The 14,374-nt window shown below is 31.1% G+C and overlaps 2 protein-coding genes across 2 annotated transcripts; both read right to left on the bottom strand.

Annotated features, from left to right (window-relative positions):
• Window positions 1-830: 830 nt before the first annotated feature.
• On the bottom strand, window positions 831-3,383 carry LOC107629544 (cinnamoyl-CoA reductase CAD2). Its single transcript, XM_016332362.3, has 6 exons — window positions 3,029-3,383; window positions 2,763-2,932; window positions 2,494-2,685; window positions 2,048-2,210; window positions 1,332-1,518; window positions 831-1,099 (listed from the first exon to the last, which is right to left on the bottom strand). The coding sequence occupies exons 1-6, from the start codon at window positions 3,150-3,152 to the stop codon at window positions 955-957; spliced, it is 981 nt and encodes a 326-aa protein (XP_016187848.1). The 5' UTR covers window positions 3,153-3,383; the 3' UTR covers window positions 831-954.
• A 6,246-nt stretch (window positions 3,384-9,629) lies between these two features.
• On the bottom strand, window positions 9,630-11,466 carry LOC107632467 (alpha/beta-Hydrolases superfamily protein). Its single transcript, XM_016336143.3, has one exon. The coding sequence runs from the start codon at window positions 11,299-11,301 to the stop codon at window positions 9,718-9,720; it is 1,584 nt and encodes a 527-aa protein (XP_016191629.2). The 5' UTR covers window positions 11,302-11,466; the 3' UTR covers window positions 9,630-9,717.
• Between the last annotated feature and the right edge of the window lie 2,908 nt (window positions 11,467-14,374).

Genomic DNA, 14,374 nt, shown 5'->3' with positions numbered 1-14,374 from the left:
CAAGTATGTCTTCTTCGTTTGTCTTTTTTTTCTCACTCATTTCTTTCTGAATTTCACATGTTCTTTTCTTCATTGCAGTGAATTTTTTGAATTGGGCCTTTCATTGGAGCTGCTCTTGCTGTCGTGTACCACCAGTGGATTATGCTTCTGTTTCACTCTGATTCTAATTCTATTTATACTTCTGATTACATTGATTTTGCTTCTGATTTTATTATTATTGTTGTTGGTGTTGTTGTTGTTCTTCTGGTTCTGTTGTTTCATTGTTGCTCTGCTTTTGCTTTGCTTCTCGTTGATTTTGAAGAAGGGAAAGAGGAATGGGAAAGGAAAGGGGAAGGGTATTTTAGTTCGAAGGACGATTTTAAAACTAAATTAAATTTTAGAAACCATTTTGTAGCAACAAAAAGGTTAGAGACGAAAAAAATTTTCAACTCCTACTTTAGAGACTAAAATCGTACTTAACCTTTTAATTTAGATAGTGATACTAAATCTTTTTATTTTTCTATTTAGGTTATTAAATGATAGGTTATAAGAGAAAAATTAACAATGTAAAAGATAATTCTAAAAAGAATCTAATCAAGAGAATTAATGAGTTCATTTGTTTCAAAATCCTTATTTTTAGCCAAAACGTTATAGTTATTATTCATTTTATTATTCTTATCGTAAAATATTGTCTTTTTCTATCCCAATCTAATAAAATTTTATTTAAAAATAAGGAATATCCAGACCCAAAAGAAGTAGATTATAAAAAAAAAAATTATAAGATAAAAAAAAATTGACAAATCCAATCTAATAATTTAAGTCTAAATAATTGTGAAAAATTCTAATAGTAATTTGTGTATGTAGTAATTTATTAAATAATTACAAAATCTTTAAATGAAAATCAAATTTGTAGTGAATTAGTTCTTGATATGCAAGCCTAATTTAAGGTTGAGATGTACTCCCCTAATGAACTAGCTAGAATATAATGAAGTTCTTTTCTTTCAAGCTTTCTACAGTTTCTTTAAGGCTCACTTCCAAAGGAATAAACTCAATTCCTAAGCTCTTTGCCTTTTCTTTGGAAACCTGAAATGTTGGCTCATAAGGCTTATCATCTGCACACCTGATAAGTAATAATATTGTGAAAACCTTGTTAGAAAAAAAAATGAAAGATATTAAAAATAGCAACTTAATTATCTCTTAATTAGTTCATTAGTCCTTGTACATACAATTCATAGTCACTTACTATGATCAAGGGAAAAACAAAACCAAAATAATTAGCTAACATAAATTTCAAATATGTAATTTTTTTTTATTGAATTTTATTGTTTTCCTAACAAAGTTGTTAAACTCACTTGTCTGGAATTTTTATTGTTGGGTAGTTATCATGCAAGATCATGGCTACTTCAGAGAAATGTGAGACTCTCTCCACCAAACAGTATCTTCCACTGGCTGAGGCAATCTCATATGCCTGAATACGTGCATTAGCCACATCTTTCACATTTATCCATCCAAAGGTTTTATTTGGAAATGTTTCTGACCCTGCTTGCACCACCAACCAAGTATATATAAGAGCTCGTAGAAAAAAAAAAAAAAATCAAAGTCCTCATCTACCACTTGAATAGGTTTTAGTTTTCATATGGATTTAAGTTTTATATTGGTCCTCTGTTTTTTGCCTACCTTTTCATGTCAAGTCAACAATTTCATACAAAAGAATCAAACTTTGTACTTGTAAAAGCATAAGACTTTTACTTCTATTAACAATCTTACTTTAAAATGTTTTTTACACAGAATTTTTAATAATGTAAAAGATGTTAGAGAACCAATATGTTTAATGAAAAATAGAGAGTTAACTAGTATTAGTTTAAATATAAAAAATAAATAATTATATTAGCTGTACATTAAATTCAGTCACTATTAGTTTAAATATAAAAAATAAATAATTATATTAGCTGTACATTAAATTCAGTCACTAGTATAAAATATATATTAAAAATGAGATAAATTACACATATATTTATACACAAATATATAGTGATTAATTTTAGTGTGCATGTAGTAACATTCTTACCGCTAAGTAGGTCTAAAATTGTAGAAACACTTGCATTAAGCTCTGGTTGCAATAATGGGCCTATGGTCATTGCTTGGTTAATTACAACCAAGTCAATATTATTTTCACTCAGGAATTTCCTTGCAACATTCTCGGCCGAAGTTTTCCCAAATGAATACCACTTCTGTAGTTAAGGAAGGAAAAGCACACATATAAATATGCATTATGAGTAGAGGAGTGCTAGCGAGCCAGCATTTTTGTTAAATTTTGGCCAATACTTAACTATCAAAAGGAAATTAAATGATTCTACACCATTAGATACAATCTCACATCACTAAAAACATCATTGATAGCTAATTGATGGCTAAAAACCACAAAATCTGCTGACCTCCTAGACTTTCTCTTATGGTTATGGAGTATGATTATAGACCAAGTTTTAGGGAAAATTATTAAGGGAGGGGACGTACGCGTTGTTCCTTGCAGTAATCTAGATCTGCAAACCATGTCTCGTCAACAATTACATTCGGATGTTTAGGCTTTCCATTATGTATAAGTGTTGCAAAAGATGATGTTAAAACTACTCGTTTCACTGATGCTGATTTTGCACATGATTCAAGAACGTTAATCGTTCCCTTTATTGCTGGATCGATTAATTCTGCCTGAAATAAAATAAATTAGTTAAAATTAGTTAGAGCTGTTAGTTGTGGGGTAAAGTTAGTTAGAATTTGTTACATACCTGTGGATCTTTAACGGTAGATAAAACAGGTGAAGCAGTATGAAAGACACCGTGACATCCCTCAACAACAGAGTCAAAAGAACCTTCTTCTAGAAGATCTGCCTTAAAGAGTTGCAACCTCTCCTTTGCACTTTCAAGTTTCAGCAAGTGCTCAACCTTCTTCGGATTACCTACTCCAATTAAAATAAATCAAATTACATTCACAAAACGCTATACTAATTAATTTATAATTAAGCCCCAATTAAGTAGAAAAAGAAGACACTTACTTGGATCACGAACGGTGGCTCTAACAGTGTAATCACGTTGCAGGAGGAACTTGATTATCCATGAAGCTATGTAACCAGAACCACCCGTCACACACACCACCTTATTTTGTGCCCCGCTGCTCATCTTCCTTGTTTTTCTATTGATTGCTTCAAAGTTTTGGACTAATTCATCTAATCTAAGATTTCTTAATTGTGTTTGCTAATGACGACAGCAAGTGCATCATTCATTTCTTATAGTCATTACTACTTAGTACTAAAAGTCTAACACTATAATTTTCAAACTGACTTGTCAATGTCCAGATCTTAATTTGAATTCGGATATTTCTCACAAAATTACTACAAATGCCTATTATCAATGTCTATGATGCACGGACACTAACACGGACACGAGACACGATACGATACAGGACACGCCGACACTCAAATTTTAAAATCTTACATGACACGGAGACACGCATACATATAACATATAAAATATTTTTTAGATAAATCATAATGATATTTTAATATTTTATTGATATTAAAATATAAATTAATTTTTTAAATTATTTTTAATGTCTTATTTTAATTATATCAAGTATTTAAAATATTTTTTGTTTTAATAAATAATAATATATACTATATCTAAATTTATTTTAAGAATATATATTAAGAATAAGACCGGACACGCTGACACGTGATGGTATTTAGGTGTGTCCAAGTGTGTCCAGAGAAGAATTTTTTATTTTTTAATGAGACACGATTTGGACACATCAGACACGCCGGACGAGAGTCAGTAAGTGTCATATAAAAAATGTGTCTGACACGTAGATACGGTAACTCAGCAAAGTGTCCGTGATTCATAGGTCAATGTGAAATATAATTAAATTTAGGTTATGTTATCCATGGCTTGAGGTGAATTTTATGATAAATTATGTAATTTATAACAGAGGAGTGTTAGGTGACCAGTAAATTTTATAATTTGTAACCATAAATTAGGTAGCGTTTGTTTTCGGGGGCAGGACACAGAGATATGAACAACACTTGTTTAAAAAGTGTTTGGAAGCAGAGACATGGACAGTGGACATATTGTCTCCGAGACAGTTTTTTATACTTTTGTGTCCACTCTTTCACGAAGGACAATGATGGACACGGAATTTGGAAGAGTGGACACGGACAATTTTATAAATTTTGTTTTCCATTTTTTTTCCACTATTACCCCTTCTTATTTTTCCTATTGCGTTATTCAGAGATACTTTTTTCTTGCTGTTCTTCCTCTATCTCTTTCTTTTTCAGGTACTCTCTCTTTTCTGTAGAATTTTTTATTGGGGGTAGATAATTCTTTTCTTTTTATCGTTTTACTTCAATACCATTTTAACCTTATATTATATTATTTGATTTGTAATAAAAATAATTAATCTTAAAACTTTTGAAAGATAAATATTAGCAAAAGTAAAATTAATCTTTTAAAATGTTAAAAAATAATTTATAAATTGTAATTGATTTTATATAATTTAAAGAAAAATCAGTTTTTAGATAAAAAAATTAGTTTTTTTTTTAAATAAAAAGATATTTTTATATGCAAAAACTAATTATTTTCTCATGTAAAAATAGATTTTTTTAAAATTAATTTTTTATTTAAAATTAATTTAGCTTATTAACTTAAACAAAAATTTTTATTAATCAAACTCAAATTTATTTTTTTTGTTAATCTTAACCATATGTATTCCTATATATTAATAATAAATTTTAAAATAAAATAATTATATTTATAAATTTTATTTTAATATAAATATTAATATATTTTTTTATTAAAATTTTTTGCCTCTTCAAATATTTTTTTAAAGTTCCGTTTGTACTCCTACGTACTCTCATTTTTTATTAAATTAATTTGTATTGATGTAGAAAATTTAGAATCACAGGGCTATTTTAGTCATTTCATATAATATTTTAGTCTTATCCATGTATATCCAAACATAATATTAGACATTACATTAGTGTCTTGTCCATCGTATCCAAACACAATACACAAAAGATAATTTTTAGTGTCTCTATCCTATTGTCTCCGTTTCAGTGTTATGTTCTGTCCTGTCTCTAAAAACAAATGGAGCCTTAATTATCATTAGTATTTTTAATTGTGTGAATTTATATCTAATGGTGTAATATTGCTTTTTTTTTGTTAGTTAAGTGCTGGTCAAATTTTAATAATATTGCTGGTTTTTTAAATTTTCTCTTTATAATATACATCTATTTTATGTTTATGTTGTTATCACTTATAATTGTGAAAAAAAAAAAGATTATGTACATGAATTTTTTTTTTTTTTTGTATAAATTTTGTAGGGGAGTAACTACGATTGTGTGTACAACAACTACTGATAGTAAATAATTAGTAGTTTTAAAGTAGTTTCTATTTAGAAATAGTTATTAGTTGATAATAATAACGTGTACATGCAAGAATTGATAGGTAGGACTGACACCATATTTAGGACCATACTTGTCTTTCTCGTTTTTATTGGTTTGACCCTGTATTTATTTGATTTGAATCATTTGATACAACCTCAATTTTAAGTTTAATTAGTCTGGTGTAAATATCTTATTATAATTAACATGTTGAGACATATTATATTAAACGAGTTAGTTGAATATAATAAATTATTTAATAATTTTTAATTATTTTCGTCATATAAATGTAAAGATTTATGTGACTAGTCACCCATTAATAATTACTCCTTGAGTAAGGAGTATATAAAATATCACAGCAAGAAGAATACCATAAGTTTTTAGAAAGAGTAATATTAGGTAGGTAATAAATTAAAATTATTTTATTTAATTTAATATTTATAATTTTATGCGTGTAATATTTAATAACAATTAATAAACATAAGCAAAAGTAAAAAAATATGGCTTACTTGTAATTTCTAAACTTTAACCTCAAATATTTTTATGTAGAAAATACCGTGAACTAGTATAATTTAATTAAGAGAAAGTCTAAGGGTTAATAGATTTTGTAGTTTTTAGTCATCAATAATGTTTTTAATGGTGTGAAATCATTCAATTTCTTTTTAATGGTTAAGTGCTGGCCAGAATTTAACAAAAGTGCTGGCTCGGTGGCTCCTAAGACTCCTCTTTAATTAATTAACTTCTTTACTTTCAAACTTTCCATAGTTTCCTTGAGGCTCACTTAAAAAGGAATAAACTCAACTCCTAAACTCTTTGCTTTTTTTTTTCTTTTTTGGAAACCTGGAATTTTGGCACATATGATTTATCATCTGCACACCTGATAACATTTTGAAAAAATAAAAAATTAAAAAGGATAATTTTTAAAAAAAATGCATATGTGTGAAATGGACAAAAAGTGAAATTATATTTACTTGTGTGGAATTTTGATTGTTGGGTATATTTAACACAAAATCTTTGTGACTAGAGAGAAGTGCACTACTCTCTCAACAATAAAATATCTTCCACTAGCTGAATCAATCTCATATGCCTGAATATGTGCATTAGCCATATGAAAAGTTTCAGAAATGTTTCAGAACCTGGATGCACCAACAGTGAAAAGTTTCTGTTAGAGGTGTCCAATCAGAGAATAATTTGTAGTATAATAATCTTCTTGTTCCATTGTGCAAAATGCTATAGAAGAAACAAGAAAAAGGTTGGATTTTCATATTGGTTCTCTGTTCTTCACTTTTTTAGTCACCTTAATAATTAATCAAACTATACAAAAGAGATGGAATATATGCTCCTCTTGATTGATTAAAATTAGTATTCATGCCTAAGCAAAGCATCAATATGGAATAAAAAAAAACACCAAAAACTAGCAGTTCAAAGTGAAGAAGAAAGAAAAGAGACATACAAGAGATGAAACAGAGAAAATTTCAAACACCATCACACCCTTCAACAACAGAGTCAAATGAGCCTTCTTCTTCCGTGCTAGAACTTCACTATTCATGATGCTATGAAGCCATTGGCACCTTTCACACACATCACATTCTCCGTGCTGCTCATCTTCTTCTTCTTTAGCTGCTGCTATTATTGCTTAGCTTGCTTCAAAGAATTCTTGGTTACTAATTTTCCTAATATATTTTATAAAACGGACCTATATTGAATTGAATAAACGTAGTGACGGCGGATACTAAAGAAAAAAAAATGAGATAATGTAGTAGATGTTAGTTTTTCCTGCCAAACTCTGTTGCTACTATTGAATAATTCTAATTTGGCTTCTCATTATACGTTAACCACTGAGAGAGGTTTTATGATATTCTTAAACTAGGTGGTTATAGAATACATGTTAACGCTATATTTTCTATTATGAACTATTTAATCGCATTTAACAGGTATTCCAATAGTGTAATTAGAATCCATTTATTCTAGTTGTCTTGTGATAAATTAAAATAGATATTGTCTCCTTTTGGTCCCAACAACCAGCTAGTGAAGGCCGAATGAAGCATAAGAACAGTGCGGTAGATGCTCCATTCCAATCATAGATTAAAATAAGTACTTAATTAACAACATGAACCAAATTAAAAGAAAACAAATTAAATTAAGGGTTCATTTATTTCTTCATTTAATTTTGTGAAAGAATAAAAATGTGAGACGTATATTACGTAGGTTTGGTATTGTTTTAATCTAACAATGATAATACAAGAACATGACGCAGTTGTTTCCTGTTATTCCATTCCCACTCGTGCATTTCGTTTTATTCAATTTTTTTCCCACTGTTTTTTGTGTGATTTCGTTTACGTTGTATTTGACATCACTCCTATACTAAATGCCATACATATATAGGTGATAATGTTCGATATCAGTCAGGTATATTCAAATTACAACTTTATTAGCATATTATTTATTAACATATTATTTAATTTTCGCTTGCTAGCTATATAGGGGTGATTGAGATTCAATTCATTAAAAAGTCTCTTTTTCTATCAAAAGCATCTAGAATAAGATATATTATTCATTTATTCAGCTTAAAAACAGAATTTAAATAGCTTACGGTTCAAGATTAGCCAAAAGCAAATGAGATTTAGAGTTTAAAATTTGAGTTTAATTTTAATATATTATATTCAATTTTATATATATATTTGAATAATAATTTATTAATGTATTTATGGTAATCAGATATCCATATAGAACTAAATTCTCAAAGTTTTATATATGACCCCAAGAAGTTGGCATATAAAGCACCAAAGTCAATTTGATCGGATATGGTCTCATACAAATCCATATATGCCATCAATTTATACTGTAGGGTGTACAAATTTAGTTTTCATAGAAGATTTTTATATTTGACTCCAAAAAATGGGTTTCATCAAGTATCACTAGCCCCAAATATATATAGACATAATTAAGAAACAATAATGTTGTCGGCAACCCAAAAAAATTGGGAACAATGCAGTTATGACTTAAAAGATAGATAATATAGCTATGGTGTTTGAAAATGCTATTTAATTTGTCAAAAAAAAATTAAAAAAAATAAATAGTTAAAATTTATTATAAAAAGTAAATTAAAAAAATAAACATTAAATAATAGAGATCTAGAAGATAATCACAACTTATAATAAAAAGTAATCTCATTATATACCAATTTTATTAGATGAACAATAAAAAATACGAACAACGAGTTACATTTCAGGTTTATTAATTATTTAAAATAAAAATTATATCTACTTAATTTAAAATTTAATTTTAAAATTAAAATGAACTTTTTTTTTTAACTTATTATTTAAATTATTAAAAAAAAGCATTGTTCCACGTACTTTCTACTTATATACACACACATTATAGAGAGTACAAGGGCACACTACTCTGTAACTAGTGGCTAGTTGCTAGTGATGATGACTTGATGAGATTAGCTAATTCCATTAGGTAATGGAATGCAAGTCATAATCCACATTCCCAATTTTCATAATTGCTACTCAAACAAAAACGATTAGAATAATCTTAAATTAATTTAGTTAAAGATTTTAAATTGAAATTTACTTTTTATTTACAGTTTTATAATGGACATTCTATTAGTATCATAAATAAAAATAATTATCTTTTATATTAATTATACGAATAAATATCATCTAAAAAAATAATATAATTATATTAAATATTTTATATAAAAATTACTCTAATTATTTTAACGCCAATAATCACCTTTATTTTATTCAGGTAATAATTTTTATAAAAATACTATTTGTATATTAAAATTAATTATTAAAATTAGTTATTAATATATTATGTATAAATATATGTGTGGTTTAATTTATTTTTTAATGTATATTTATATTTTAACATATATTTTATACTGATAACTAATTTTAGTGGTTGATTTTAATGTACACGTACATGCTCGTAATTTCTATAAGTAAGTTATTTTTCTTTATGAAAATAGGCTCTGGCACTAATGTTCGCATCTTTCATGACTCCTGGTTTCCACCACCAGTTATCTTTAATGTCCCTCAAAATGCACTCACAATCCCGCCAAATCTATAAGTGTATTACGTTAGTGCGTTACTAAATCTTGATAGAATCTGAAATAGAAATCTGATTGAGTATTCTTTCATTCTCTTATTTTACTCTTCTTTAAGCTCTTAGTTAGTCACAGTTGATGATAAATGGAAATACCCAATTCTTTTGTATTTCCTTATGAAAACACTTTTATTTTATATTAATAAAATAATATTTATCTTTTTAAAAAAAAAAAAACCAGAAATACATTGAAACTATGTGGCTTCTATATGCGCACCTCTATTATTAAGGTGGCTCTTGAGGACCTGCTCAAGATGAAGCGCCGTGTCCGGTGGATGAGCCATCATCCTAGGCCGCTCGGGCAGGATCCACCGGCCGTCTCGGCTCCTGACCATTCCCTTGTTCTCGTCCTGTCGCCAGTGCGGCGGCACACCATACTCACTCCTCAAGAAATCACAACTCTTATTCACCAACGCTATGTCCCTCTTGGAAGCCAACCTAAACCTCCTCTTCTTCCCATGGTAGCCATCAACAAGGTGCAGGTGCGCCTCCAAGTTATGTGCGCACCCTAAATCACCCGTCGCCTTCAAAAACGGACTCTCTCTATGATCCAATGCAAGTTCCACACCAACATGCGCGTAGCTCCACGGAAAACTCAACGCGTCTTCTATGTACTTCTGAAACTGAAACTTCTCGTTCGTTATTATCCCTGGAACGGTTGGAACCATGTCATGCACGTTTATCACCCTCAAAACTTTCACCCCAAGCTCCTCGCACCGTTCTTTGAATTTCAGATTCCCAACCCTGGGCCCCGCAAACGAGAAAACCGTTACGGGAATCTTGGCCGTTACATCACCGTTTTCGATAACGTTCAGTTTGAGTTCCGCTATGTCATAAGCGCTTAGTACGGCCAAAGCAGCACCCAGACTATGCCCTGTTATGGTTATGCTGAGTTCTTCGTCTTCGTAATACTGTACAAGACGTTTCACCTCAGATAAGATTTGTTCACGCGCCGAGAAGTAGCAGTAGCTGCACGCGTCTTCTTTCTTGGTGTACAAGTCATAGAAACCGGACTCGATCTTGATGGTTGGGTCGTTGGTGAAGTTTGCGGGCGTGAGAATGTCCTTGAGGTCGTAGATCCACTCGATGTACGTGACGGTGCCTCTCCAGGCGATGACGATGTCTCGGCGTCCGAGACGCTGGATCTCGTCCTCGTCGGTGGAGACTGCCACGTATCCCATCCAGTTGGCGTGTGGGCTCCACACGCTGGCAATGGAAGATTTTTGGAAGAAGTTTGGAAGGTTGATGTTGGATGTGGCGTAGAGGTAGCGGCTTATGGTGTACCCTTTTTCTTCCATGAGAAGCTTCTCGAAGAAGTGTGAGGGATGGTACTTGCAGGTGCCGCAGTATTTGGAGTGAGGGTCAAAGTCAAAGGAGTCGTAGCATGCTTGTGCTAGCTCGCCGCAGCGGATAATTTCCCTTCTTAGGTGTGGGTTCATGGGGTCTAGTAGGCCTTCCCAGTCGTTGGAGCCTTGGATTTGTTTCCACACTTGGTTCAAGGGAGGTTCATGGGAGAGAAGAATTTCTTCTTCAAGTTCTTCTTCTTCCTCCTCCTCTCCGTCCTCGTCTCTTGATTTTTGGTGCAGATACTCCTGGTCTCGGGGGCGTAGGCTTGAGATAGAACATTTGATGAAGGATTGTGGGGAAGAGAGTTTGTTGTTTTGAAGAGAGAGTGGGTTGTGGAAGATAGGTGTTGTTGGATGGAAAATTAGGCATGGGAAGGTAGTGGTAGGGTGGTTGTGGATTGGAGAAACAAGAAAAGAAGCCATATATGGCATGAATTGAAGAAGAGAGATCAATGTAATTACTTAAATGTGAGGGAGATGGCACTAAGAAATAAAGAGGGAGAAGCCACTAAAATGGAGTGGAAGCTAAGTTATGATGAAAAGCATGGACTTGTCTTGTATATGTATGTTGTTGAGAAATAATGGAAACATTCTTTTTGCAAAGTGATGCCCTTCCAATAATGTTATATATTTTAGAATATTATACATCCAAAATTTTTTATAAACTACTTTCTTCATTTTATCCATTAGATAATGTTTTTTTTACCATCTCAACTAAAAAAAAAATCCTTTTATCTTGACATAATATGCTGCAGGTGTAAACCTCTTTTTTATGCAATAAAAAGTATATTTAAAAGAAAAGTTTTTTTTTATAAATTAAATCTAACTAAGTTAAATAATAAAATTTGAATTAATATTAATCATAATTATTTTTTGTTATAATAGGTTAATTTAATTGAACTTAATTAATAAAAAAATTTAAATATGTAATATTATTTTATATTTTATGAATGTTTTTTAAAATTTTTATTTTAGTATTAAAATAAATTAATAAAAAATAAAAAATTTCATATATATACACACAAAATACATTTTCTGATACATTCTTAATTTCCCACTTCGAATATATCTTGCACATAAAATTTATTACTGTACAAACATATGCGCGAACTATCCAATCTAAAGTAATTATAAAGATATTTTAGTAGTTATTAATAATCGTCACATGTATACCACCTATCAATCTTGGAGAAAATAATGTTAATATTCATATTCATTATAATAGGAGTAACACGTAGAGTTTCTAAAAGAATTTATATCTAACATAACTCTTAATCTTATAGCTAGACGATGCATCGAGATTCTTTATACTATTTTGCAGTATAAGTGGATGATGATGTTGGTATAGATATCACTTTTTTGTTTTAATTATGAGTAGCAAAAGAAATAAGTTGTGGAATCTGATCCCTAACAGAGGCATGAGAGAAGTATATATACATAATGTATAATTAAAGAAGCGTTAAAATGCAATTGGACGGCAAGGATCTCTCAAGAAGTTTATTCGGAATCCTTCTCATGCACACAACCTAACACCTTCGCGGGAGGGAAACTGTTGACAAAAAAATGTTTTAAAAACTAAAAACATGCAATTATTGTGAATATTGGTGATCGAATTGATTTTATATTTGTTAGCAGAGATTGGAATGAAAATTAACAAAGCGGTTATTTGAGAATAATCGAGAGTAATAATATTTTATATAGATAGTTGTTTATTATTTGGAAAGGATATCTTCTAGTATGTGACTTGGAGTAAAGAGGTGTGATTTGTGAAACGGATTGTGTGAAAGTTTTTAATTTTGTTGAAAATTTTCAAGATGATTCGAGTTTTGCATATCTTTTGGTGTTTAAAATCAGAGATATCATGACTTAGAAATTACGTGTTGATTGATCTTGAGAAAGGCAAACATAGTGGCAGACATCATGGCAAAGACAGCATTGAGGTCTTATTCTCAACAAATAGAGTTTTCGTTGCCTTAGAAGGAGTTTGAGAATAATATTTAAAGGGACTGTCCTGTCTTAACAGTCTCTTAGAAATTTGTTTCCTTTTTCTGTTTAGTTGTGCATTACTTTTAGTCACCAACAAAAAAATTGTCGTCGCAACTCGCAAGGCTAAGAAACTAAATTTCGGATATCGGACATACCCAATCAAAAAATATATTCTTAAAATTCAAAAATTTAGAAAAAAAAAATTCATCAAAACCAAACCCTAAGCCAAATAGTCACTGAAGCACAATTCAAAAAAATCAAAATTCTTTTCACCACAACCTAACCCTAAGGCAAGCAATCACTGAAGCACGAATTTTAACATCAACTAAAAAAGACTTATATTATTTAAATTTTTAAAAAATAAAAGACTGCAGAAGCAGATTAGAGATTGAAGCAGAATGACAGTAACGATTAAGAGATCCGTCTGAGCTGACAAACAAAACAACGAATAGAGATGACGAACAGACAAAATGATAGCAAGGCAAAGTAGTAACAAGAACGGACGATAGAGATGCAGTGAGACGACGACCACCCCAATGGAGGAGACGACCTTAGGAGTCGCGGTCTGAGAAAACGACGGAGGAAACGCGACGATGAGCGAGCCGCCAATGACTGAGGTGAACGGCAGTGGTGGATGAGGATAGAAGTGAGATGAATTTGGGACAATGAGCGGGATTGGGTCTGTGTGAGAGAGGACAGAGGAGAGGCCGAGAGGGAGAGCATGCGCCGTATAGAAGGGGTGTCTGAGTTAGGATTTGCGTTTTCTTAACTATGGTATTTATATTATAGGTGAGGATTCGTAGATCTGTAGATTAGATCCGCGGGTATCAATGCAATATCCGCTATCCGATCCCATCAGAGTGCAGATCGGGTCGAATAATATCCGCAAAATATGATCGGATGCGGATAAATTTCGCGGATTTGAGCTCTTCTTATCTTGGATTTGGCTCTCTAACATTCATGGAGTTTTCAACCACCCCAATAAGTGATGATATTGCAAGTGCAAGCTCACCAAATGTGCGATTATTCCCTATATCGCATGCATAATTCACTTCATGATTGAAATTCCTGGCGAAATAAGCAGATGCCACCAATGCTGCCAGAGGTAAATTTACCGGCGTTGAGCTTGAAACTCCCATTGTGCTCACAGAATGAGGATTTGGAGCCGATCCTCCAAAACTTGCTACTACATCTTCAAGTTTCGCATACAATTTTGTTGTACGAATCTTCGGAAAGCTTTTATAACAATAAAATATTACTTGTAAATCATCATCATTCCGTAACTCAAAAGAATTGAACTTCACAAATCCTTGCCCAACTACAATGGAAATCCTATATTAGAGTTGAGTCACTTGCCTTTTTCCCATGTACACTATTTTTATGTAATAACTCTCTAAATGTTGTGGACGGCTTGATAAATATAGCAGTTGGCTTCTTCTTCCCAGTAAAAGTTACACCCTCCCTAATTTCTTTAATTTCTCCATTACAATGAACAAGTGTTAAGAAATTATCACCAATT

Source organism: Arachis ipaensis, chromosome B3, assembly GCF_059453495.1.
Source record: "Arachis ipaensis isolate K30076 ecotype BB chromosome B3, ASM5945349v1, whole genome shotgun sequence".
Classification (NCBI taxonomy): Eukaryota; Viridiplantae; Streptophyta; class Magnoliopsida; order Fabales; family Fabaceae; genus Arachis; species Arachis ipaensis.
Note: the sequence above shows the minus strand (reverse complement) of the source record. Positions and strands in the feature narration are given on the sequence as shown.